The sequence below is a fragment of the Rattus rattus genome, chromosome 4 (assembly GCF_011064425.1).
Source record: "Rattus rattus isolate New Zealand chromosome 4, Rrattus_CSIRO_v1, whole genome shotgun sequence".
NCBI classification, from domain to species: domain Eukaryota; kingdom Metazoa; phylum Chordata; class Mammalia; order Rodentia; family Muridae; genus Rattus; species Rattus rattus.
Window position 1 is genome coordinate 23,811,754 of NC_046157.1, and position 27,826 is coordinate 23,839,579.

The 27,826-nt window shown below is 44.9% G+C and overlaps 1 protein-coding gene across 1 annotated transcript in view; it reads left to right on the top strand.

Annotated features, from left to right (window-relative positions):
* Window positions 1-7,703: 7,703 nt before the first annotated feature.
* Window positions 7,704-27,826, top strand: part of Igsf11 (immunoglobulin superfamily member 11) — a 126,444-nt gene continuing 106,321 nt past the window's right edge. Inside the window, exon 1 of the mRNA XM_032900205.1 lies at window positions 7,704-7,949. Within this exon, the coding sequence (XP_032756096.1) occupies window positions 7,898-7,949 (52 nt within the window). The 5' untranslated portion in view covers window positions 7,704-7,897. The remainder of the gene's footprint in view (window positions 7,950-27,826) is intronic.

A 27,826-nucleotide genomic window follows, 5' to 3' on the forward strand; every position in this document is an offset into this window, starting at 1 on the left:
GGGTTTGCTCCTTTCACTCATCCACCTATTAAAAATGTTTCTCCAGGGGCCAGCAAGATGATTTAGTGGTGAAGAGTGCCTGCTACCTTCACAGGGAACCTGGGGTCAGTTCTCATTATTCACATGACAGCTCATAACTGTTTGTAACTTTAGTTCCAGGGAATCCAGTGCTGCCCTCTGGTCTCTGTAGGCATCAGACATGCATCTGGTATACCCACGTACTTGCAGGCAAGACTAAACCAAACCAACCAACCAAAAACCAAACCAAACCAAAACTTCACACATACATATAAAGTAATAACAATAATAAAAACTTTAAGTGTTTTCAGTACCTATTGGTGTGTCATACATTGTTAAAGGCACTGAGAATTGAGTGGTGAATAAAACTAATAAGAAATCCTGTTCTTGTGTTATATTGGATGAAATAAGACCTTTTTTTTTTTTTTTTTTTTTTTTTTTTTTTTTTAGAATATGTTAGTGGATGGGGACTAAAACCACAAAAGAAAAGAGGTGTTAAATGTCTTTTTAAACTTTTAAACTTCAATATGACAGTCAGTTAAGGCAGACTACAGGCTATATACACACACACAAAGATGCAGAATAATGGCTTCCCAGAGATGCCCGTTCCTAATTCTCAAGTCTGGTGACCATGCTTCCTTTTATGGCAAAGGGGAACTGAGGGTTGCAGCCAGATGATACCCAGTGAACCTGGAAATGGCTTATCGTAGCGCGTAGTTCCTACTACCCCACTTTAAGCTTCGGGCAGACTGTGCTACCAGCCCCTGTTCAGAAGCCACCACAGATCCTTGTATATCACGGACGCACGCACGCACGCACGCACGCACGCATGCGCGCACGCACACATTAATATGCTTTAGCTCAGTGTCGGCTCTTCTAAGCCTTCCTCTGCTATTGTACCCTTTATTTCACTCTCAGCTCAACACCTCCAAATCTTCCCTCAACTTTAGTTGCTCAGTTACCTTTTAGTCCTAGCTCAGCACCCTAAATCTCCCCTCAGCTTAGTTGCATTTCTAATCTCCTGCCTGCTGCCCCAGGCCCTTTCAGGGAAGAGGCCAGTAGCCACTTCACCCTGGATCTCACATAGTTGGTAGCTCTTTCTCCCTCCGAAGCGTGGTGAATCCCCTTTCCTTCTCCTTCCTCCTCTAGTATGACTGTGGAAAACTGGAAGTCACACCTCTGCCACCCAGCCATTGGCCGCTAACATCTTTATTGATTGATCAAGAACCAATTGGGGAACAGGGTCTTCAGCATTCATTTCCGGTCAGGGTATTGAGAGTCACCCTCTACAGCTTATCCTGGATCCACTAAGAAGGCCCACTGTAATTACATGAGGAGGAAGGAAGTCCAAGGGCTTTACTCTGGCAGTGACGCAAGGCATGGCCCAAAGCTACTGGCTTTAAAGATGGAGAAAGATGACCTTGAGCTAAAGGAACAAAGTGGGATCTAAAGGCCAGGGATGGAAGGGCATGGATTCTGCCCTACAGCCTCCAGAAAGGAGTGCAGCCCTGGTAATGACTTGATTTTTATCTCTCTGTCAGATAGCTTAATTTTTTTTTTCTCCAAACCCTATAAAACGATACATCTGTGTTGGGTGTATGCCACAGGCTTAAGGGGGTGGTTACAGCAGCCGTAGAAAATGAACACAGACTCTGCCTAGTAATAAGAATTTCTCCTTCTCACTGACATGGAAACCCTGGGATGTCTGGGGAAGGGGAGTGGCCTGATGGGAACGGGAAGATCATTCATTTTTCGTGTGTTGAGCATAGACTGTAGACAGTTCTCATTTTGTCTAGCCTTTGTCTTGTCTTCTCTACAGTTTGTTGAGGGCTCATCAGTTCATTCAAGGCTTTTATAGCTTCATGTTTTCTTGTGATTCGAGATTTCTAGCCTTTGTTGCTAGATACAATAGTTTGAATTGTGCTTACAATTGCGGAAAACCCATCGGAATTTGAAAAGAGATTTGATTTCCAAAATAGCCCAACATATAAAAGTAAGTGATGAGTCTGAGGCCGACCAGCTTGGTGAAAACTGCTGGAGACTTTGCAGAATATTAATAAAAATTTCCTCATAGCAGAGACCCTGCGGCAAACTTTTATGTGACATCTAAGATGCTACTGAAGGTGTTTTTCTTGTCAAGTCCCCAAAAGTCACTGTGGACATTTAAAAATTGCTGTTGGGAAGAATTGAGCAGCATTCTGTTATAATGCATTGAGTACAAAAAGTGACTTTATTTAAATATTAATGTGTTCACGCTGGAAAGATTTTAAAACAAAGGGCCGGGGCTTTCCAATGGATATAAAGGCTGTAGATATTTCCTTTGTCAGCATCACAATGATAATAGGGACATTTAGAAGGAGATAAAGGATTTCTATTCACTTTTGAGTAAATCCTATCAGCAAGAGTTGCACGGTGTGTGTGTGTGTGTGTGTGTGTGTGTGTGTGTGTGTGAGAGAGAGAGAGAGAGTGTGAGTGTGTGGGTGAGTGTTAGTGTGTGTGTGTGAGAGTGTGAGAGAGAGAGTGAGTGTATGTGAGAGAGTGAGTGTATGTGAGTGTGTGTGAGAGAGTGTGAGTGTGAGAGAGTGTGAGTGTGTGTGAGAGAGTGTGAGTGTGTGTGAGAGTGTGAGTGTATGTGAGAGAGTGTGAGTGTGTGTGAGAGAGTGTGAGTGTGTGTGTGAGTGTGAGTGTGTGTGTGAGAGAGTGTGTGTGTGTGTGTGTGTGTGAGTGTGTGTGTGTGTGTGTGTGAGAGAGTGTGAGTGTATGTGAGTGTGTGTGTGAGAGAGAGTGTGAGTGTGATTGTGTGAGTGTGTGTGAGAGTGTGAGTGTATGTGAGAGAGTGTGAGTGTGTGTGTGTGTGTGTGTGTGTGTGCGTGTGTGTGTGTGCGCGTGCAGAAGCAGATGTAAGAGACTTAAGCTATTGGTATAGCTAGGTACAGGTAGGCTATAATACTCTCAACTCCAAGGACAACGTTGAAATGCTAAATGCTTTGTTTATGTCAGCATACAGGAAACGGACACTTGTTGGCTTTTCTTGCTGTTATGCTTGGATAATTCCATCATTTTCTTTTCTATCATTTCTTAATTATTTTGGAGAGTTTTCCTGACTTCATAAGGTGAGGAGGTTTTCTCATATTTTATCTTTCAAAGGACAAACCCTGGCTGTTGACAACAGCTGGCCCTGAGCAGCTGGTCAAAATAATTACAGAATAAGTGTCCCAAACAGCTCTTTACTAGCCTTAAAATAACATCTGTACAGAACACGCCATAAATACAAACCCTCCAAATTTAAATGCAATTAATATTTAATTTATGCACATCAATGGATCTGTGTGTTGATACTTTAAAATATCGAATTCAAAACAGTCTATATATAGCTTTAGAAAGCTTTATAATCCTATCTTTTTTTCGCTCTTAATTATATTTCTCCTATGCCAATAAATAAAATTAATTTTCCATTCTTGAATACAAATGAACTGATCCTGGAAAGAGATGGCCCCGCAGTTTGGTGGATTGAAAAGTTGGTCTAGTGTTAAATTTAAACTTGGATAAGCAGAGATCGAATCCATTCTCATGCCATCTATGCTCTGAGTCACGAAGGCTGCTATGATCACAGTAGAGTCTTTCGCTGAGCCGCCTGTCCTCAGCCTATCTCATCTCCCTTTTTTTCTAAGGCCGGCTACAATTGCCCTAATACAGCCCCATCCAGCTGGCACTGCTTGCTACTAAAGTGTGGGTGTTCTGTAACAGTCTCCTCCAGGATCAAAACATTCTCTGTGGCAGGGGAATTCCCTAAGGAGGGAGTAAACAACCAAAACTCAGCCTCAAGAACTCTGTGAAACTGACCAGATGCACCAGGCCCCTCCTTCCAGAGTAAACCGAACCTGGCAGCCAAGAGCTGCCTGGGAGAGAGGTAGGCAAACTGAGGCATGTGGGAAGGACACTCTCCAACCTGCTGTGCAGTGTGCCCCAGGGTTCCCAGCTTTGTGAGTGGTGGTCACCCTTCATGAGGTGGACTTTGGTGATACAGCTGTCTTTGAGTCATTTCTGTACACAACCCCTCACCCATGTTCCTGTAAGTAACCCAATAAGACTCATTGGTTCACACAATTAGACTCTGGTGGTGTCCATACTTTGCTATGTTGTGTGTTCCCTCTCTGGGGCGGAAAAGCAGAAGAATGTGTTTTATCTCCCCAGGGAAAGTTTTGTCACACGACAGGAGGTGGGTGGTAGAGGGGATTGTGGTAGAGAGGGATTAAATACTGGGGGGACAACTTCTTCAGGCCAGCTTTGAGATGTCACGATGTTTTTAAATGACTTTCTAGTGTGGTTAGGAAGGCTATAGGGAACAGGTCAGAAGTCTTGGCTCTCCTTCTACTTGGTATTTTTGCAGTCCCCAAGCCATCTTTGATTCCCTTGAGACCTGGGATCCTCCTGTATGAACCAGGGTTGTAATAAGTACCCTTCGTACCCCCTGGCAGTGCCGCGATGATCACACCAGATCGCAGACGCTGAATCACGTTGAAACCCAAAGCACTGTACAAATGTGTGATGGCGTCTGCTGCTTTCTCACTGGAATACTTAAGGGATTTAAAGAAATCCTATAGCAGTTATAAGCAAATTAGGATCAAAAGCGTGGTGAAATTTATCCTCAGTAATAATGTATCCAGAGCTCATGATGGTGCTGGTGTTTCTGTGAATGAAAGATCACATCTTGCCTGTCCTGGAGGAGTGGACAGGAGCCTTTTGGTCCAGCCTGTGACCTCCTAATTCTCCTGCCTGTTCCTTGAGTCCACTATCACCAGATGACTCCTGTGCTCCTGTCTCTCCCAGACACCGACTGTCCCCCACCCTCCTTCTGAACAGCCTATTCTTTTACAAGGGCTCCTCCACCAAACTGCTATCATTGTGTCCTAGTGACTCACTGACTCCTGCCCAGTGGGCAGTAACTGGCTGTGGTGACAAAGAGGCTGTTCTTTGATGAGTTGTGACAGCACAGACATAGTCCAGGTGCAGTGGCATTTGTCTGGAATCAGGGATTACCCCACATGGTTTTTGTTTAACCTTTAGCCCAGCGTCTTGACACAGCACTTCTGCTCAGTTAATGTTTGCTGCATTTGCGTAATGAGTGCGGCCAGCGACTTGCTCTGTCAGGGCTTTAAAGCACAGGCGACTAGATTATCTGTCTAACTGGGAAAAAAACCCATTATTTGTCATTTAAATTTGGGGTTGTGACAAGGCAAAAATGAACGCTGAGTTGTAGCTTCTTTTCTTTTCTAACCTATATTGTTTCTGTGCCTTTCTGGGGACAGGATCTGATTGTGTGGTGTGTGTGTGTGTGTGTGTGTGTGTGTGTGTGTGTGTGTGTGTGTGAGAGAGAGAGAGAGAGAGAGGAGAGAGAGAGAGAGAGAGAGAAAGAGAGAGAGAGACAGAGAGGAGACAGACAGACCGAGACAGAGAGGTACTAGATGGAGAAAATAAAATCTAGAATTTTCCCTGGAGGGTAAAGGGATGAGGATGAGGTAGAGATAACACCAACATTGAAAACTGAAATTGTTATTAATATGAAAGACAAATAAGAAGTGTAGAAGTGTGAGCACGGCCCAGGCATTCCCAACCCATGAGAACAGATTTTCTTTTCACAAGTCTCCTGTTCAAATGATTGGCATTATTTGAAAAAAAACTTTTTTATGCTAATGACTGTTTTGCCTTATGCCAAGGACCAGCCTCGTCTTGTTATATGGGTTCTGAGGAAGGGGTGTCTGGGAATGGTGAAACAAACGACGTAAAGTCAAACCGTGGGTCCGAGCTTGCGGCCTACGTTGTGCCTGAGACAGCTTTTCAGCCTACTTTCTCTCTGCTCTGCATTCTTTCTCTCTGGTCTGCTTTCTCTCAAGATCTCCAGACAGCGCTGTCTCCATGTTCTGCTTGAGACAGTTCTCTCTCGCTATTCTAAAAAACTCTCTGGAAAGCTCATCTCCTGTAGATCATAAGCCCAGTCTTTTATCTTACAGGTTAGTCCAGACACTGACTCCAGGTTTCTTTTGATTATCCTATGAATCAGCATCCTGTGACCCCAACCCCCTTGATCTTAGGACACAGCAAGCACACATTCTCTTTTAACATTGTGAAAGAATTCAGAGAGCTGCCTGCCTCTGTTAAGCACAGATGATAAGCTAGCTGGGTGGGACCCCGTCTTGAAGTTACCATTTCTAGCACACTGGGACCTAAATGTGCTCCTTTGAACTCAGGAATTTGCCTGCATTTGTATCTGCTTGTCTTAGTATCTTTCTGGCTCGTCCTGTAGCTGGCTCTGTTCCCTTAGATCTGTGAAGCTCCTCATACAATTCACATTGTATCCTTATATTTTGGCATAGTTGATAAATTATATATTTTCTAACCCATGTTTTTAGAGTCTTTTCCCACAGCCTTAAGGGCTGTCCTGAAGGACCTAGAGTTTACCATTTAGCCAAACCTTTGACTCCCGGACTCATGCTATCTCTGATTGTCACGGAGTCATTAATGTTAACAGGGAAGGAATGTAAAATATGTACATCATTATACAAATAAGCCATACACCCACAGCAGCCACAAAACTCGTGATGGCTTATGCCTGCTGGTCCTGTTCCAAGGGCAGGAACCTTGTCGTTCTGTCCCCACCAAGGCCATGCTGGACTGACACTTGTATATACAGCACATGTGAGCTTGGTTCCTTCAGAGGTCAGAAGAGGGCACTGGATCACAGATGGTTGTGAGCCATCAAATCGATTCTGGGAACAGAACTCAGGTCTTCTGCAAGAGCCAGTGCTCTTTACCTCTGAGCCCTCTCTCAAGGCCCCAGTGATGGGCATTTTCAAACTTTCCCCTTTTCTCTTCAAAATATAACATTTTAATATTTAAAATAGCTTTTATAATTCTACTGCCTTGATTTTTTTTTGTTTTCCCTACACAGCCTTAAAAATCATTGTGCAAATATATTTCTTTCTAAAAAATGTTTTCTATATTTGCCTTGCTTTTGAGAATACTATTGTTTACGAGTTGTCCTGGCAAAATTGGCTCTGTGAGGTGTGGGGGTCTCAGAATTCTGAAGGGCTATAGGAGTTCTACTCTATGTTCTTCAGAATCTGATCACATGGCTGGGAAGTTCTTGGGCCTGTAGGTCCTCAAATCTCGAAGGCTCAGTGTGGGTGTGGAAGCATACCTGTCTGTCCATTCTTCCGTCCGTCCGTCCATCCATCCATCCATGCATGGAGATACAACCCTCAATCTGTTTTTTTTTGCTGTTGTTTGTATATGGTTTCAGGGCTGATGACTCTGCATTGGACTACCAATAAGGGGACTCATCCCTTGGAGAGGCTAGGTCTGCTAAAAGTCTACAGGTCTCCTAAGAGACTCCCAAGATCCTTTCAGGTAGATTAAATGGGTTTCAGGAGAGGCTAAAATGACCAGAGTAGGGACTGTTTGAAAACTGCAGCCGAGAAAGTTGGATCTAAGGGAAGCCGCTTTGGGTTTTAGGTCCAACCTGACCTTGCAGAGTTCATGGGGACCAGAGCAGGTGGCCTGGCCGCGCCAGCAGCCATGAGTTCTGTGCGTTCTGCGGGTGGCCGCCAGGCGTCGCGCTGGAGCCGCGGTTGCCCTGGAGACCGCTCGGCGAGTGGGCAGGCGGCGCGGAGCCCCCGGCTGGGGAAGAGCTGGCGGGAGCTGGGGGGAGTGGCTGCGGCGGCTAGTGGTGGCCGCGGCGGCCGGCGAGCCCGGGACGCCCGAGCCTGCCCCGAGCCTCAGCGGAGCGGAGTGGCCTTGGCGCTCCCGTGCCCCGCTCGGTCCCCGCTGCACCCCGCCGCCCAGGAGCTCGGCGGACGGCGGCTCCCGCGGCGGCCCCGGCATGACTCGGCGGCGCTCCGCTCTGGCGTCCTGGCTGCTCTTGTCGCTGCTCGGTGAGTAACCCAGCTTGTCCTGCCGCGCCGGGGGACCGAGCCCCGCTGGCGCCCGCAGGAGCTGGGAACCGGCTGCCCCGGGACGGTGGCGGAGGCCAGAGTCGCCCAGGTGTCCCCGAGCTCTGTAACCCCTGCGCCGCTCCTGGCTGCCACTTCCCTGAAAGAACTCCCGCTGCCTGCCGGGCCACTTAGAAATAGTGTTTGCTTGCCCTTACTAGAGGGCTCCGGGAAAACTTTATAGCTTTACCCCAGCCTTGAAGGAGATTGCGATTTTTAAAGGATTAAATTGATTAAAAATACTTTTGCAGTTTTTAAGTTGTAACTTCATTATAACCTTTAAAACATACGCAGGGGTAAAATTTCGTTTTTATTTTAAATGCTCGATTACATCCGAAAGTAAAGTTTATTAACTGTTAGTTTCGTAACCAGAGGGTCTAAGTTGCCTCATAAAAATACATAGAATGTAGCAGTTCGAGGGAGCGTTTGAAAGCAGTTGTTTATTCAAACTTAATTTCTTCAGTTTTTCTTACATTTTATTTCTCCCCAATAGCCATCGTATGTAGGCTCTGAATATCCTTCTGTACAATCCGGCCTTTGTGTGTGCATTGTTCTATGGAATCAAGTTTTCTGTCTTAGGAACTGGTCGCTGAGGTTTACTGAAATAGAAGGCTTTTATTTATAAAGCAAGTTCAGTGACGGAGATGGCTGTGGTTAACTGTATTTCTCTCTAGATATCTTTGCAGGTTTCCAGTCACTTTTCATGGTCTTACTTGAATAAACAATGTTTTAATTTTGAAGTAGCCCAGTTTTCGACCGTTCGCCTAGTATAGAGGAAACATAGCAAACTGGCCTGTTAACCTTCTTTGAAGATGCCACGGCCAGTGTTTTGACTTCCCGGAGTTCAGTAGCCGTATTTTTTTAGTGATGATAAGCTAATAATAATCAAGTCGCATACCGATGAGTGCGTTTATGCACTTGAACTTCCAAACTGAACTTGTCATTTACTACTTCAGCAGGCCTCTGTCTCCCTGTCCTTCTGCCAGAGGCAAAGTAAGTGAATTCATAGACTTTTCCTCAAATCCTTGAACACAGCTGAAACCTCGTAAGCGTTGTTGTGAGAACAGCAAATGTTTTTGATAGAGAAATCCATCGTTAAACTTCGTTGGCGGAGAGAGTTTGTGTTTTGAATTTATTAGGCCGCCCTTTTAACAGGTGATTTTTGTTTCTAGAGTTTGCTTTGGGTCGAACTGTTTCTACACAATCCTAGAACGATTCTGGGGACTTCCAAGGTCATTCCAATCTTTGGGATGGTCTGTTCTGTAGAGCCACTTTTAACTCTAAAAAAAAACAAAAAACAAAAAACAAAAAAAACCAAAACAAAACCAAAAACCAAACAAAAGAAAAAACAAAAAAAAAAAAATCCTCCCAAAAACAAAAAACAAAACAAAAAGCTTGTCCTTCTGGTCAAGAGATGTTTCCTTTGCTGCCATTGGGTGCATTTGGGCATCAGGTGGGTGGGTGGGGCAGGGAGACGGTGGGAGGATATGAAGTTTGTTGGTAGCCTTTCTGGGGTTTTCTTAAAACACGCTGTCAGCGTGCACAAATACTTTATGGTGCAACAAATAAATCTTGAGTCACATTTGCCAGCGGCCTCAAGGAACACTTACGCCACAGCAAAGTTAACTTTCGACTCCGCATAGAATTTAGATCATCTCCATTGAGAGTGGCTGGGCCTTCATAGCTCAAGGAAGTACGACGTGTATATGAAAGGAAAGTTCGTGGGTGGATACATTCTAAGGAGAGGGCAGACTTCTAACTGGAGGAGCAGAAAGGGCAGAGGGAGGGAGGCGGGAGGGGAGGGGAGGGGGAGCAAGCTGAGGGCTGAGTTAGGGCTTTGTCTTAGGAAAGGCCACAGGGCTGTCTCCTTACAGGCCCAGGGAAGGAGGATGTGCTGAGAGAGTGTGGGGTGGTTCTAATTCCCAGTGTCCAGGAGAAGGTTGTGTCCCAGTTGAATTCTTGAACCAGTGGCAATGTCTGGTTGACTGAATTGTGGTGTATCTTTAGAACGTCTGTGAAGTTGGTTCTGTTCCAAAGTGGGAAAAGTTGGATTCTGTTTGAGTGACCAATGGCCGGAGGAATGATTCACCCGCAGCGTAAAAGTCTCTTTGACAAAAGGAAGAAAGCAGGCGCCCTGATATTGTTATTTTTGTTAACGTTTCTGTGAAAATAAGTTCATAGGGAACTTGCATAGAAGAGTTTACTTCTGTGCGATTCCGTTCACGGCTTAGAATAGTTTAAACGAGCTGGTCTGGCGGCATTTGCCTTTAATCCCAGCACCAGGAGGCAGAGGCAGGTGAGTCTCAATGAGGGGAAGGCTTACTTGGTCTACAGATCGAGTTCCAGGGCAGCCAGGGATACGTAATGATACGACCTGAACAAATAAACAGAAAAGTCCCTGAAATATTTCCTTACTTGTGGTTCTTTGAAAGAGCAGATAATTTTACAGAATTTGAGGAAGCATGTATCAAAAAGGCCATATCAAAAAGAAAAAGTCACAAAATCTTTTATCGTTGCCCGTTGTAAATTCCAATCTCTCAGCTTTAAAATTTGATATGTAACTGCTTTGGGAAGACTTCGCTTCTTTTAGTCAAAATCTGTCACTTGACCGCTTCGAAAGACGACAGGTACCTCTCGGAGAGTTCAGAGGGGTTTAGCATACAGTACAGAGGGGTTTAGTGTACAGTACTTGGGAAGCAGTTTAAACGTCAATTCATCCGGGGGTTTTTATAATGTTAGGCAAACGGTTGTCAGACCTAATGTGCAAGGCCGGAGACTCATGTTCAGGCTTTTCCACCTTGGTGACAGTCAGCGGTACGTTTTCAAATGTGTTTTCACACTTGGGGAGCGGAAACATCTATAGCAAAAATCCTCACACTTAAAGCCATGTGGCTCAGTGGCAAATAAGGTGATGGGCTTGGGCCACGAGAGTCTAGTCACCGCAGAGTGGGGAGGCAGGAGGTTATGGGGGACTGCCTGTCTTTTCTGAGATGGTACAGAGTTGGGCAATTGTTGCTTTCCCATTCAAACTATCTCTCAGCCTGCTGTGTGTGTATGCGTGTGCATGTGTGTGTATGCGTGTGTGTGCTCTGTGTCATTTGGTGCGTCTGGGAGCGGATATAGCAAGATTACAAGTTTGAGGCCCTATTCGACTACATAGAGTTTTATGGTTGAACCTGGCCTATATAATGAAACACTTTTACTTTCTTCACCAAATACCTCTAGGACCAGTTTATTTAAAATAAGGGCTCTAGGTCAGTTGCTCTCTGGGCGGATGCTAACTGTTTACTTCTCAGCTTTTACGTACGTTTGGAATTTTGAAGTGGGGTTGCTGGATTCCTAGCCTTGGATCTTGCTGTAAGCACAGGGCCTGGAGCTTTTCCCCCTTGGATGAGAACTGACTGACACCAACAGGTCTCAGCCGGAACTCCCAAGAACAGCACCCCTCCCCACCATCTGGAGGATGTCAAGTCCTGTACGGATCACACGCCCGTGATCTCCTTAGGACAGGCTGTCGGCTCCTGGGTGGGCTTTGGAAACCCAGCGACTTGAATCGTGTCATAAGAGTGGGGAGCTAATTAATTTATTTAACGGTTAAGCATCTTAGAGCCGTGACGTTTGTCTTTCTGTGGAAGTTTGGGTGATTGACATCCCCTGTGCAGGACTCCCATGTTTTAAGGCCGACTGTAGCAGCTGTGTGTCTTCGTTGGGGGAATGTGAAGTCAGAGGGAGAAGTAACCTTTTCTAATTTGCAGACGAGTCTTTTCCGGCTCACCGTGGCCATCACCGACGTCGTGTGACTCGTACAATTAACTATAGGAGGAAGCAGATCGTAATAAACATCACTCAACTTGTATGATTAGGTTAGGATCAAACCAATACAAGTTAGCAAGTGTGGGCGAAGGCCGCTTAAGGAGTGGCCTTTTGAAAAAGTGGACTGGTTCAGCATTGTTGGCCTCTTGGGTCATTTTCCCCCATTATTATTTATTTCACTGTACATCCCGATTGCAGCCCCTTCTCTTTCTCTGCTCCTCCCAGCCCCGCTCTCACAGAACCCTCCTCTCACTGCCCCTCCCCTCCTCCTCAGAGATGGGGAAGCCCTCCCTGAGTACCACCCCGCCCTGGGACATCAAGTCGCAGCAAGACTAGGCATGTCCTCTCGAACGGAGGCCCAACAAGACAGTCCAGCTAGGGGGAGGGGATCCAATGGCAGACAACGGGGTCAGGGTAAGCCCCCATTCCAGTTGTTAGGGGACCCACGTGAAGACCAAGCTGCACATCTGCTACATATGTGCAGGGGACCTAGGTTCAGCCCCTGCATGCTCTTCGGATGGTAGTTCAGCCTCTGTGAGCCCCCTGTGGGCCCAAGACTCTGTAAGGTCTTCTTGTGGTGGATCTTATCAGGAAGGTAAACAGATATTATTAAAGGTGTAGTTTCACAGGGTGAGAAATGTAAGGAAGTTTAAATTCTGGTAGCACTAAACTCAGGAAAAAAATATTTATATTTCTAGAGTCATTTACTTACAACAACCTTCACAGCTTACTCTGATGCCCCCCTCCACACCCCCAGCTCCCTGCTTCCCGCTCCCCACCCCCGCCATCATGTTACTGTACCTGACGCTCTTGGAGATGCATTTTAGAAACATGCATTAATCATAAATCAGAGAAGGGGGCTTCAGGTCCTTCACACACTGGGAACTGGCAATATTTATTGTTCCCCCTGTTTCTTTTCTTCATTTACAATTTATGCCAGCTGTGTGTGATTCATACTCTAAAAACATCTCCTTCAGCTGAGACCCTAACATCTCCTGCAGCTGAGACCCTAACATCTCCTGCAGCTGAGTCTCTAACATCTTCTCCTTCAGCTGAGTCTCTAACATCTTCAGCCGAGACTCTAACGTCTGCTCCTTCAGCTGTGACTCATACTCCAGTATCTTCTTTGGGGTTGTTTATGCCCTCTCAAAAATGCCAGAAGCCATCTACTGCTCATTACCTAATCCCCAGCCACCTGTCTGAGCCAGTATCAAACGCCCCTCACTGTGCTGTCTCTCTCTATGGTCCAGGAGCATCACTGTTGGGCAGGCAGCTCCATCAGCCCCCTGGGTCAATATCGTCCGTCAGAACACAAATACACAGCAGAAACAGAAGCTGTAGTGCTCTAAAGATCACCCCCATGGTGCCAGCATCTTCACACAGGGCTAGTGTGTGAAGGTATTTTTTTGTTGGTTAAACGATTTGCAGTGCAGAGCTGACTTAACAGTGTCACCCATGGGTAAACACAGGTTGCTGTACCCAGCTCTTGCTGGCCAAGACTTAAGCCAGAACGTAGAGCATGTGAGAAACGTGCTACCCAATTGCAAAGACACTTCAGGCCTCAAAGATTGTCAAGGGTCACAGGGTGCTTTGTTTACGTGAATGTGTCTATGTTTACTGTGCTAGGAATGAAAAAGAAACGATTTGGAGACTCACGAAGCTATTAAAAGAAACAACATATTTTTTCTGACAAGTAATTATTACTACGCAGACCAAATAACATGAGTGTTTCTGTTTGACATTTTTAGAAATCTTTTAAAGGTCTGGTTCATTATCATACACCTGCTTCTGCATCCTGTGCATTAAAATCCAGTATCTTGCTTTTATCAGAGTTGGGGCTTGTTTGGCCCAGCCCCAGTAGCATTTTAATGGCATTTTCATATACTTTTGGATACTCTTAATAGTATTTATTCCAGAATGTGATATAATTTTGGAATCTTCCAACATTCTTGACAAAGTTTGTTAAAGGTTGGTTGTAGTGTGAAGTTGGACAGCATGTGATTGAATATTTCACACTTAGTATATATAAAAACCTATCGGTTTGTCTTGTGCTTTGAGTAGATCGTTCACACATGCATCGTTTTTGTGATATTATACCCAGACTACTGGAAAATATTGATTCATTGGCTTAACTGCTGATATGTTACATTATATATATGTGTGCGTGTGTGTGTATATATATATATGTGTATATGTGTGTGTATGTGTGGATACATATATGTATGTGTGTATATATATATGTGTGTGTGTATGTGTATGTGTATATGTGTATGTGTATATATATGTGTGTACGTGTGTATATTATGTATGTGTATATATGTGTCTGTATATGTGTATGTATATATGTATGTGTATGTATATATGTGTGTGTGTATGTGTATGTGTATATGTGTATGTGTATATATATGTGTGTACGTGTGTATATTATGTATGTGTATATATGTGTCTGTATATGTGTATGTATATATGTATGTGTATGTATATATGTGTGTGTGTATATGTATGTGTGTATATGTATGTGTGTCTATGTGTGTGTATGTATATGTGTGTGTATATATGCGTGTGTATATATATTGTGTGTATGTATATGTGTGTGTGTATATGTGTGTATATGTATGTGTATGTATATGTGTGTGTATGTATATGTGTGTGTGTATGTATATGTGTGTGTGTATATATGTGTGTGTATATATATGTGTGTGTATATGTATGTGTAGTATGTGTGTGTGTGTGTGTGTGTGTGTGTACACAGTTGTCAGTTATTGTCACTGATTGTATCAGAACAGTCTCCCAGCATGGTGTGAAGCTGTTCAATACACCAGGTCAGATACAAGTTTTCTAACACTTTAATCCCCACTCCAGCTTTACGTCATCATCAGCAGGCATGTTGAACTAATGACTCCATGTGTTCTCCGAGTTCCGAGCACACGTGGTTGTGGTGTGTTTTTCCTTGGGGCAGCTGCTTGCTTTTCTTGTACATGATTAATGTTTTACATTACAAGCGCTGTGTCACAGAATACTGTAAAAGGTCAGGAACCGGTGCAATTATAGTTAGGTTTTCATCAGGGATGCTGGTGAAACTGGGTTGTTTTTTCTCATACTCGGAGCTCACAGTGGGGAGGATGCCAGGGCCTGCCAGTACAGCTTAGTTCCAAGTGATAAGGCCCAGCAATTTCACCCACCTCAGACTCTGTGCTACGGGTGCTGAACCAGCAGCACAGGCTGGGAGGGAAAGAGTACTTTGCCGTTACTAAGAATCCGTCTTCACCCACAGACTTCCTGACAGGGTTCGAGGCTCGTGGCTTGGGATGCTGGTGTTGTGGCAATGGGTGTTAGATTCTTTAAACATTTTTGGACACAGTGTACAATTAATGCATGCTATATAATGTTTAATCTCAACGGCAAAGCTGTCAGTATGAAAAAACAAAACCCATTTAACGCAGATATAGATAAGCAGTGACTCAGTCCTGACTTCCACCCACTGGATGCTCTGGTTTTCTGGGCCTAGGTTTTGGCTTTTTTTGTAGACATAAAACAAACCCACATGCAGACCAGTTTCTTCTTAAAATTAGTCCACGACATAATGTTCTGTAACTGACTTTGAAAGCTCAGTACGTTAGTGTAACCCTTTCCCACCAGTTCCGACCCACGGTCTCCTCGTTCTCTTTGCTAGCAGTATTACATCATAGCACATAGAGGCCACGGTTGATCTCCTCACGGCTGGACCTCTAGGTCGTCTCTAAGGTTTGGCTCTCTGCAATGTTGTAGTTCACATATCTGCAGACAACAGCCTGAGCATCTGAGCGGGCATTTCTGTAGTCCAGCTGGCCCCAAGTCGAAGTAGCTGGGTATGCACAGCTAACGTTTTGTGGGGGAAGAGCACTGTGCAGAGGCCCGTGCTCCCTTCAGGTCAGACAAACAGTTAAAATTCATGCCCTGTTACTTATTTTTCCCGAGACCTTACCAATGTTATGTAATGCCCAAGCTTGGGTTAATCTTGTGAAGGAGAGGGATATTTATTTATTTATTTATTTATGCTGAGGGAAACTAAATTAGAGAACCCGACATCAAAGGGGTCAAGCACAGTACCCGGGATTTAGCGAGCACACAGAAGCAGTTGTAAGAACTAATCAGCCTTCTTCAAATCAGGAAGATGGGTTGTCTAGGCCGAGTGCCCAGAGCAGTGGCCCGGGCACACCGCTCTCTAGCCTCAAGTTTACCTGCAGGACTAAGGAATTAGATTATGGAATCGGTTCTCTTAGTTTCCAGTGGTGAGGTCATTGGTGGCAAGATAAAGCCGAGGCCGCTGCACGACTGGCTTTAACACAAACCTTCCTCGAGAGCGGTTTATTGGACTTCTTTCTCCCTGTCCTCCATGTGCTGTGGGAGGTCCTGGCGAGGTCTAGGAAGTCAGAGCATCTGTGTCTGTTGTAAAGAATCCAAGTAGTTAAAGATTGCAACACTGGCAGTTTGTACTTTGATATCTGTGCCTGCATATGTGCTTGTGCCTCCTGTCTTTCCCTCCTAGATCCATTATAGCCCACTCAAAGCCGGGTATAAAGAGGTGAGCACGTTTTCATCACCGTTGCTGCCTCCGATCCTTGTGCTCCACCATGATGGCGTTTGTGTTTAAGACAGGCAGCTGTCTGAATTTTCCCCTGCAGACCACACGGAGGACAAACCGTTCACTGTTGCATCTACTGATTAGAAACGAGAAGGCCATGACCTTTAAGAAAACTTGAAGCTATAGTCATCTACACGATGATTGAATCTTCAACTGAAAGCTGTGAGGGGGGTCTGGTTCTTCCCCAGCCCAAGGCCAGTTGTGTTACCGATGGCTCTGTGCCACTGGTGGTGTTTCCAGGCTGCTTTGCATTTTCATGAAAGACGATGTTTGCATACAAAGCCAGATGGTCTCTAAGATGAGCAGAATCAATCAGATTGATAGGATCAGAGTGACTTTTCGATTCATAAACCTGTTACCTAGTGCATTACCATGTTAGCAGAACCTTTCTTGCAGGTGGGTAAATTATTCCTGAATGTAAGCCGTGCCCATGAGAAATGGTTCTTGAGTCTTATATGCCAAGATCACTATAGAAACTAACACATGAGTCGTTTCCCTGAAAATACTTCCTGGAACTGAGCCTCTGAATTGATCTTAATTTGCAATCCCTGTGGCCCCAGAGCGTGGCATGTTGAGTTACCTGTTGGTCAATTTACAGTGCTAGGTGCCTTCCTAAGATGTATACCCCTTTGAATAAATTACTTGTGTTCTCACCCCACATGCCCCATGGCTGTTTGGAGTCAGAAGGTCAAATGGTCTTTGTCATTTAGGAGAGAACATAATATGAGTGGTAGACACAGTAGGGTCTCTTTGAGCCCTTTAATTCCACAATGTCCTTGATCTGACGGAACGGCTTGGTAAATCTCTTCACAATTTCCATGACCAAGCCATCTGCCCGCATTAAAATAAATCAAATCTGCTTACTCCTCAGTGTCGAACATTCTATAAACTGATGGCGGTGAGGAGCGTGAACACAAAAATAATTCGCACACTTCAGCACTTCCTCCCGACTTTCTCTGCCCAGACCCTCTTCTGCAGAGGAAGCTGGCAGACAGCATTCTCTGATTTAGAATGGAGGGTAATGGTGTCTTTTCCCAGCCCTCTCTTTCATTTCTCAACCGTGGCACATGAACGAATTCAGATTTCACATGTCCGCCAAGCCTCGCTAACCCTTTACTTCTCCTACTTCAAACATGTTTAAGAAAGAAAGTCACATTTTACACACAGCATTTTAGACACATGCTGTGCATGTATGTATTTAAATACCAGGTGGACTGAGTCTGTGCTTGGCCCTGTTTCCCGTATGACCTAGACCGTGGCTGCATTATGCGCTCTATGTACTGGCCCAAGGAAGATCGCATGGCCGCTCCTAGCCAAGATCATTTATTTCTTCTCATGACCAATCAGTCTTTAGAAGACCAATCAGTCTCTAAAATCTTTGTTCCCTGTGATCTTCTCGCCATTTTTCAGTTACCCCTTTCTCAAGCCGTGTCTGTGTCATTTTATGTTTGTGTCATTTCAGTGTTCTGGCTGAAAACTGTCCTTCACCTCGATCCATAGCTCTCTGCCAAGTTGGCGTCATGACAGATGTTGCTTTCATTATCTTCCCCTCCTATCAATAACAGTGGCAAAACCTAGAAGCCTTAAAGAGTCATGTGGGAGGTACCAGGGTCCCTGTGCTCAAAGATAAACACAAGGAGGATCTGGAATGTTAAACGCACAGACTTGTTCCTTCAAAGAAGGAATTCACTGACCTGTTATCCATCCTGAAGGCTGGCAGCAGATGTGGGTAATAGCCCTGTGACCTTTGTGCTATTTGTGTGGCTGAGAACACTGGATACTGTCCCCACCCCCAACTATTGTGAGCTTGTCAACCTATAGAACTCACCTTTATGGACGATGTCTTTACAAACAGTTTTGAGGTAGTCACATCTTAAGCTTTATTGTGCACATGGGATTGGGTTTATTATCCCCAGGAAAATTTTCACCAAATTGTACTGTGCTTAAATACGCCTAAAATAAACTACTTGGGGCCAGATCCAGAAGATGGGACCAACACTGGCTACTGAGGTGTCAAACCCAGCTACCTTCTTGCCTCTCACAGATATTCTGCTGGCCACAGTGACTCACAGAGACCCACAGGATAAGTTTTGGGGGGCGGGTAGGGAGATAGACCTCAGTTGGCAGAGTGCTTGCTCTCCACAAGGACCTGGCCCAGAATGCATGTGAAAAAAGCCGTGCTTGCTGGCAAAACAAGCCTGGATCAGGGACACATGTTTGTAGTCTCCGTTCTGGGGAGGCAGAAACAGGCAGATCTCTGGGCTTGCTGGTCAGTCAGTCTAGCTTACTTGGTGAATTCCAGGCCAGCAAGAGACACTGTCTCTAAGAGAAAGAAGAGTGTAGCTGATGCAAAAGAAATGTCACCCACGGTTGTCTTCTGGCCGACACATACATGTTCACACACACACACACACACACACACATACACAGCGTGTTCCGATGCGTGAGTGTCATTTGATGTCCCTTGTGGCTCTTGACACTTTCCTATTGACACTGGAATCGTCTCTCTCTAGCTTTGTCTGTAGAGTACACATCTTTGTAACCCACCATTTAACAGATGAAAAGTTTAAAAACCGTAATCTTAATAGATTCCCCCAAACTGACAAAATATAAGAAACCTATAAAAACATCCAATAAACTGAAACTAAGGGGACACCGGCTAAAACACTGTAGTTGACATGGAGGACTTGAGCTGAGGAGGGGCACAGATGTGGGCTCACTGCTTGCTTCTGTTTGGCAGCATTTTGCAGCCTGGCAATTCGAAGGCTTCATCCCGGCGGAGACCCCACTTTCCATCGGTGGTGTCTTCTGCTCAGAGGACGTGCATAGACATCTCATGCCCTGTATCCCTTCCTTCAGTGACAAGCATCTTCTCTTTGTATTTGAGAACCACTGTGGTGCATTTCTTTTTGGATTTGTGCTTCGAAGTAGAGGCTCACCGAGTGGCCGAGGCGCCATCACCCATTAGGCCATCTCACAGCACAGGCTGGCCTCTCCCCACCCATATTCTGTGGCTCCTTCCAAGTTTCCCTTTGAAGCATAGAACTGACCTAACTGGTGCAGCCATTCATCTAAGATGGTGTCGTTTTCACCGGATGCAGTTTGATTGTTTTTCTGTCTCCTGTGCATTTACCTTTCTTCTGAGTATTGGGAATTTAGTTAGGTAAATATTTTAAGGTTTCTCTACCAGTTCTATTATGTGCACCTATTGCATAATAAATGTATCTGGATTTAGCCTCAGGTTCCACATTGGAAGATTCTACAACTTCTGGAATTTTCTACACAGTAGGAGTGTTCCTTTTATTTGCAGTGCCTGGGATCATGCCTGAATTGCTGTGGAAACCTAATTGTCAGACAGGGGCCTGTCACCAGAAAGATAAACTTGCTAATGAGATCCCTTTGCTCTTAAGTCTAACAGCAGACAGAACAACGGGATGCATACAGGGTGCATCATATATTAACCTTCATATGTACACTGATCTATGGGTGTTTTTGCATGTGAGCAGCCTTAGCTCTACAACTATGTTTCTTTTTAAACATATTTATTTATTATATATGAGTACACTGTAGCTGTCTTCAGACGCAACCAGAAGAGGGCATCGGATCTCTTTACAGATGGTTGTGAGCCACCATGTGGTTGCTGGGATTCGAACTCAGGACCTCTGGAAGAGCAGCCAGTGCTCTTAACCGCTGAGCCATCTCTCCAGCCCAACTATCTCCCGTCTCTCCAGCTACAACTACGATTCTTAATGGTCTCCCATTCAAATCCATCCTCAGACGGATCTCTCCCTTCTGACCTTGCTTCTCTGTACATCACCAGTCCAAGAATAAATAATCTTCATCGTACTCCTGGCCAGCCATGCGCTTAATTTTCAACTTCCAGATAGATTTTGTGGCAGTAAAAGTTTTAATCCCCACCTCTGTGAAAATGAACACATTACCAGCCAGAGTGTGTTCTTCTGAGTGTGGGCTTCAGGTTGGTAGACAGCACCAGTTTCTACAGAACGCCAGCAATTTTCCCGCCATCTTCTGAAAAGTTACGTCCTTCACTTACTGAATAGATTTTTTTTTACCCTGACACTTTAACTAATTTTCTATTAGTTTTGTACATTAGAGATCTCAAAATACAAAGTATAGCGTGTCCTTAAATTACAATCTTCTAAAGTCTGGTTTCACTGTTCAAAATTCCCCATGTTTCACCCACTCAACTCTCCTTCCTGCCCTAAACCTCAATGCCTCTGTCTGCTGTGGGCATTTTCACTTAGAATACATGTTTAAGATTATTCCGTGTTTGTTTAACCTGTAGCTCATTCCCACTGACTTTTTTTTTTTTTTTTTTTTACAGCAAGATTTTATGCGCTCGCCGTAGTGTATGTGTGGTGGAGGTCAGAGGACAACTTGCAGTAACTGGTTTAAGTTTTGTTTGTGTTGAAGGAGACTATCATGCAGTCAGGATGACCTCAGCCTCTCAGTGTAGACAAGGCTGGCCTTGAGCTACTAATCCCCATGCCTCTACTTTCAAGCGCTGGCTTCACTTGGCCTTGGTGGTTAATCATCAATCAACCAATCTCACCCTCCCCCCAACTCCCTCCCTCCCTCCGTCTATGTCCCTGTCTGTCTCTGCGTGTGAAGAGTGATCAGTCTGTCTGGGTCTGGTCAGAAGTCGGTGTTGGGTGTTTCTCTCCATCATTCTGTACCTTATGTTTTGAGAGGGGCTCTCCCTGATTCTGGGGCTTGTCAGTTCAGCTCGACTAACTGGCTAGCAAGCCACAAGCTTCCATTTTCTCCACCAAGGATTACAGGTGGGCATCTTTAGGCCGGAACCCCGCCTCCCTTTTATTTTAAAGTTTATTTTACATGTAGGGGTGGTGGTTTCGTTTGCATGTATGTCTGTGTGCCATGTGTTTGCCTCATGCCCATAAAGACCAGAAGGAGGCTTCATATTTTCAGGAACTGGAGTTACAGACAGTTCTGAGCTGCCGTGTGGGTGCTGGGAATCAAAGCCAGGTCCTCTGGAAGAGCAGCCGGTGCTCTTTCCTGCTGAGCCGTCTCTCCAGCCTCAGGCCTGGCTTTGGTTCCTGGGGCTCTGAACTCAAGGCTTTGAGCCTGCATCTCGAGCAGTTAGGCCTTGGAGTGAATCAAGTTCCCAAGGCTTAGTGGTTAACCTTTGTCAATTTCAATGGATTGAGAAATACCGAGGAGATCAAGACTGGGACAGCACCATCCAGTAGGTCACAGGCCATTTGGAATGGGGAGGAGGGAGGAAGCCTGGGAGCACAAGTGTCCTTCCTCTATCCCTGCCCCACTTGCTTTGCTTCCCGGCCACCACAAGGCGAGTGGCTGTCTCACGTGTTTGCTGCCACAGTGTTCAGCCTCAGCCTAGGCACAGTGCAGTGGAACCAGCTCTGACCAGATCGAGACCTCTGGAACCATGCACCCAAACCTTTATTTCCCTAAGTGTTTTTCTAAGATGATGCCGCAGTGACAAAAGTGACTGACCCAATGAGCACCGTCTCTTCACTACAGCAGGACGCCAAACCAGAGCTGTCTTTTAGTGGCTTCTAACCAAGAAGAACCGAGTTGTTGTCACCTTTCAGAATCTAGACCAAGGGGGAAAAGCTAAGGTTTATTTCTTTGTCTGCTACAACGCTGAAATCAGCAACATCGAGGTGCAGTTTCTTTATTCTCTCTCTAGCGATAAAATTAACTCCCCATTTGGCAGCCGCAGTCTTTCATTAGTGTTTGCATCGGGTATTAGTGTGCAGCACACAGCCCGAGATCTGGGCACTAGATCTTTCCACAGCACAGCCCCGTGGCTTTCTCTGGCCGAAGTTCCAGTTTTCACAAGTGGCCAAGAGCCTCTGGTGGCTCGTTTGGGGTTGTCATGGTCCTGGATGCTGGCCCCACACAGCTTTCCCCACATCTGATCCCTTTACTGTCCACACACCTTCCTCTCTTCCTTTATCTGCCCTGCTACAAACTCTGATATACATTTTAGCAGGTTATATTCTGCAGAGACGGGACATGTTCCGTTTTAGTAGATTCTGCCGGTCTTCCAAAGAGGCTGCACCGATGGTTGCTTCTACCACAGGAGAGTTCTAGACTCTGCATTCAGCCTGTGAGTGATAGCTACTGTCGGTCTAGGGCGTTATGACGTCACCTGTTCCGATGGTTATAATCTATTCATGTGTCCGTGTGCATGTGTCTAGTTACTGTTTAGTTTTCTGATGACAAGTGGTGCTACCTCCCCATCTCAATTTTTAAAAATATCAATTTTAAAAATTATGTGCATGGGTATGTGCACATGTATATTGGGTTCCCCATGGTTGACGGATTAATAAATTCTTATTAATAATGTCTCAAAACCCACCAAAGGACAGCTAGGGGCTCAAATAGAACAGCAGGCAGACTTGGCTCGTAAGTAGCAATCATTTATTCCCTTTCTTTTTCTTTCTGTTGTTCATCTCTCTGTTTCTAACACCATATTTTTAAATTAAATTTATTCCTTGACAGTTTTCATACACGTATTATACATAAAATATATTCTGATCATTCTCTCTCCGTCCCTGCCAGCCCACACACCCTTTCCTGGGAATCTCCTGTGTTCATGTGTGTCTGTTTTATTTTGTGGTCCACTTGATTTTAACCAGGGCTGTCTGTGTAATCATGGGTTTAGAGCTACCCCCTGGAGTCTGGTGGGCCAGCCTGTTCTATCAGCATTCTTATCATGGCCTTCTTCTCCATGTGTATCTTCCTTGTTTGGGGCTGAGGTTTCCAAGCTTATGATCTTATTTTCTCACTGCATAGCATTTTCTTTTCAGATGATCAGTTTAGTTGTAAATAGAATCTTACACATCAAGCCCTTTGCATTTTAATGCCTCTGGTGTTTGTTTTATATAGGGATTTTTAATTTGCGAGTCAAAGATAGCTTTCAGGGAGTTCATAGAAAATTTACAGCCAAGTTAGCGTTAGATTGCTTTTGCAGTGTTCCTTTTCTAAGAGAATTGTCTCTCTCACCAGCTTCTGAAGTTTGTTTGCTCTTCATTTCCCCCAACAGTTGAGAGCCCACTCTACATATGCTGCTGTGGTTTATACAGCAGGAGTTAATGTGGGTTCTAGGTTCTTAACATATGCACCACTATAGTTAGAACTATAGCTGGAGTTATAATCTGCAGACTGACATGACTCAGAGAAGCAGAACTTGTAGAATATTTGCTGTTAGGATCAGGTAAGGAAATAGAAGTGCAGATCCATTTTCGCTAAAATGTCAGGTAGAAGAAGATAGAACCGGATAGTCAGCCTTGTGTGCTACCTGTGTGATCTTTATCACAGTGAGTCACTGCCTTCGCTTCTTATGTCATCAGCCAACCCTGGAATTAACAACAATCTCTCCTGTCCATAGAGTCTGTTATGTTCTAGGCTTCTGGGGGTAGGAAGATAAAAAGTGTAGGTGTCGGGTTTAGTCTTCAAGAGGAAGTGGTCCAGCTCATTCTGCCAGAACTCAGGGCATTAGTGGTTGGAATGGAGTTCAGTACAAATCCTTATTCTGATCACATTCCATCCGCAGGGTGGGGAGTTGGTTGGTTCTTTCTTGGGTGCTGTCCACTTACCAGCATGCATAATGGCAAGGGGCTAGTGGCCAGAAACAGGCAGGGCACGAGGCAGTGCCACAGTCCACAGGACCCACCTAAGCAGGCAGGAGATTTAGTGAGGCACTAACAGGGATGTGGACTTAGAAGAGGAAGGTTTATATAGCCTCAGTGAGAACAGTGTGCTACCACAGACTTCTGGATCGTAGCAGTCCGTTTCTCACAGAGAAGCCGAGGAACCTGGGATCTTTGCGTTGGAAGAACCCATGCTTCCTGCTGCTTATTTCAGAGACAACCATCTTTTGGTGTCCCTAGGTGATGGGAGAGACTTGTCTTTCCATGATGTGTCCAGTAATGACCTAATCATGTCTGAAGAGCATGTTCTGCTTCTGTATACCACCACCATGGGAATTTTAACATTCGGCTTTTGAGGGGCTATGCAGATTTAGTGTAACTGTCATAGATGAAGGCTTAGGACCACAGAACAAGGCTTGGAACCCACATGTGCCCTTCACACTCTCAGTTAGGTAACAGCAACAGCAGCAGGCACACAGAACCCCACATAGGACAAGTTGCACTTATCATTTCTCTCTGAATGAGCAACCCATCAGGGTCCTGTAGCAGAGGCAAATGGTGAACCAGGAACTTCACATGGATGGGAGAGCTGACCCTTTCCTGCCCTGGCCTGGAGCAGCTTTGAGTATCTCCTCCCTTTACTCGTTAAAATATTTTTTTTTCTTGAGTAAAACAGGGCAGGAGGAAGAAATCCTAAAGACTGAGGATTTATCTGACACCTTCGCTCACAGAGGCTGTTCATGTTGGGTTAGCCGGAGAAGATCAGATTGGATGGACCTTAGTTAACCTCCACATTCTGACTGCTCATGCAGGTTGGGAGTAGACTGTTATAGGTGTGTGATAGCTTGGTTGTCAACTTGACTATATCTGGAATGAACCAGCGCCCCTATGTGAGCCTATATGGGAGCATGGAAGAAGGAAGCTTTTGCTCTTTGTCTGTTTTCTCGTGCCCTTGCCTTGCTAGCAAGTCCATTCCTTCACAGGCATTAAAGCCTACTTCTTTGTGATTCTGGTTTATACCGAAGACCAGCTCAGTCTCACGGACTGAACAACTACTGGATTCCTGGACTTTCAATTCATGGACAGCCATTATTGTACTAGCTGGACCACAGGTTGTGAGTCACTATAATAAATCATATATATAATATATAATTATGTATATGTATATTTATATATCTATATCATCTATATCTATATTTCTGCATCATATAACCATCTGTTTTAGTATTCTCCAAGTTCTGTATTACACTAGAGATCCCTGACTAATATGGGGCCAGCATGAGAAATAGCAGGAAGATCAGGCCTGTTTGAGAGAAAAAGCCTTTGCTTTCCATTATGTGTTTCTGTTAGCAAAGGAATGAAACACTGATGTATTACTCTCCTCTTGATAGTTTATTTAGATACACAGCCAGTCCCATGATCTTCATCTAGCCAGAGGCACCAGGTCTTGAGCTCTGTCCTAGTTTTTAGCGTAAGCCGATATTCCAAGATGGCAACAAGCATGTAGCAATTGTGCGTCAGACTGGGCTACACTGCTCTACCAGATCTCAGTAGATGACTTTTTTCTTTCAAGAAAAGCCTCTTTATTTTCTTGATCACTTGGAGCGTTGTCTTTTAATACTTGGATTTGGCAGGCTTTCTCTGAGACCAAGGTGCTCACCATCAACTGAATGTGGGTAAACAGCTTGGTACAAGGAAGCTGAATGGGCGCTGGGCACCACATGTGCCTAAGGGCGGCCAGCCACGGTATCCCCAGTCCAGTGCCAGGTCAGAGAGGTCCCAGTTCTGCTGTCACTGCCACTTCTCGGAGTCACACACTTCCTCTGTTTGCAGTGTTGAAGTTTCTAGTCTGGAGGTCAGATACTGGGTGCCTCCTCTGTGCTGTGCACCACCACACACTTTTTTTGGTTCTTTTTTTTTTTTTTTTTTTTTTTTTTTCTCGAGCTGGGGACCAACCCAGGGCCTTGCGCCCTAGGCAAGCGCTCTACCACTGAGCTAAATCCCCAACCCCACCACACACTTTTATATGTGTTTATTCATTAGTTCTGAAGACCAGCCCATGAGACATCCCATCACCTAGCTCCCAGTGGAGAAGGGGCTGGTGTGCTTACAGAGCAGGGTGAATTTCAGTACCTGGAGTTAAGTGCCCAAGAGAGTACATAAGATAACCCTGGAAGGGCCAGGCTCCGGTGTCAGGAAGTGATTAGATTTTGCCTCTTTAGTTCTGCCCTTTGTGGCAGTGTTGTGTCTATTCTAGGGCCTGGCTGTTGAAGAATGTGGGAAATATTTCTAAGAGTTGTGACTGGCCCTATAAAGGCTTTAAGAATCTTAAGAAACAAGAAAGCATTACATTTCAAGCACGGGGAAACTCGAAACACTAAAGTATCCAGTAAGAGTGAGTCCTATGTTGTAACTACATCTGGTTCTTCCTCCTAGCCCCATGCTCCCAGAGTAAGACTCAGACTGAAAATATATTTACAAACACTTTGGGCATGTAGCTCTATTCTGACTAGGTCATAACTAAAATGACCCAATTATTTTAACCTCCATTCTGCCACGAGGCCGGTTACCTGTGCTCAGGTACTGTGTGTCTGTCTGGTTGTCTCTTTGGTGACCCTCCTCCCTTCTCTCTCCCAGAATTATTCTCCTTCCGGATGTCCTACCTCTATTTCCTGCTTAAGTCATAGGCCATAGGCTTTTTAATGGACAGATGTCGCATCCATCCAGTCCACAGGTGTTCTCTCTTCAGTCCCACATAGCTGTGCGTGCTTCCCTCAAGAGTCTACGCTTTCCCTCACCCTTATCCCCACATCGCAGATCCTTGTGAAATGGCTTGGATTTGCCGATTGTGAAATTCAGCTTCAGCGACAAGGGGCTTCCTTTTCCGGAAATTGTTATCAAATAGGAATGCTAGAAGACCCTTGTTGTCAAATTCAAAGAGGCATTGTTAAAAATTACTATATGTGTTTTGGGGTCAATAACAGGAAAGAAGCGTAAACTCTGTCCTCTCTGAGTTTATAACTTTACCGAAGGGGGAGTGATTTGTGAGTGCGTAATAGATTCTAGGCCTTCCATATGCATTATTTAATTAGTTTTCAGTGTATCCCCTTTTTCCTCCTCCTCTTCTCCTCCTTCCTCTTCTTCCCTTCTTCTTTCTCCCCTCCCATCCCCCTCCCCTTCTTCCTCCTCCTCTTCCCCTTCCTCCTCTTTATTCCTTGGACTTAAAGGCAATACTGATGTTTCAGTGCCCCAGTGGGACGCACCGTCACTCCTAAAGCAGTCTCCCCGGACTTTCTGTCTATATATTAATGTCAATACCTTAGCCCTTGCCAGTTTGCTGTTACTTATATGCTTAACTATTTGTGCAACCCCCCTTCTTAGCCAATCTTTAATAAATGCTCATTTCACAGATAGTTAAGTGATAGTTGTACAATGTATAATTACATAGATAACTTAGATAATTGTATGGATAATTCAGATGGGCTTAGATCCTGAGCATGTGGGAGCTAGTAGAGTCTTTCAGGGTCTGAGTGGGACTTCTGTCAGTTCAGAGGAAGCTGAGTACACTGGAGTAGGCAGAAGAGAGTGGGAGCTTGTGTCAGACATGGTCATATGGGAAGGACTGTTGCTCGTTCCTTATTGGGAAGAACTTTTAGTTACATTCAGATGGGATGTTTATCCTTCAGCTCTTTAAAACTACCCCTAATGTCTCCTCTTTT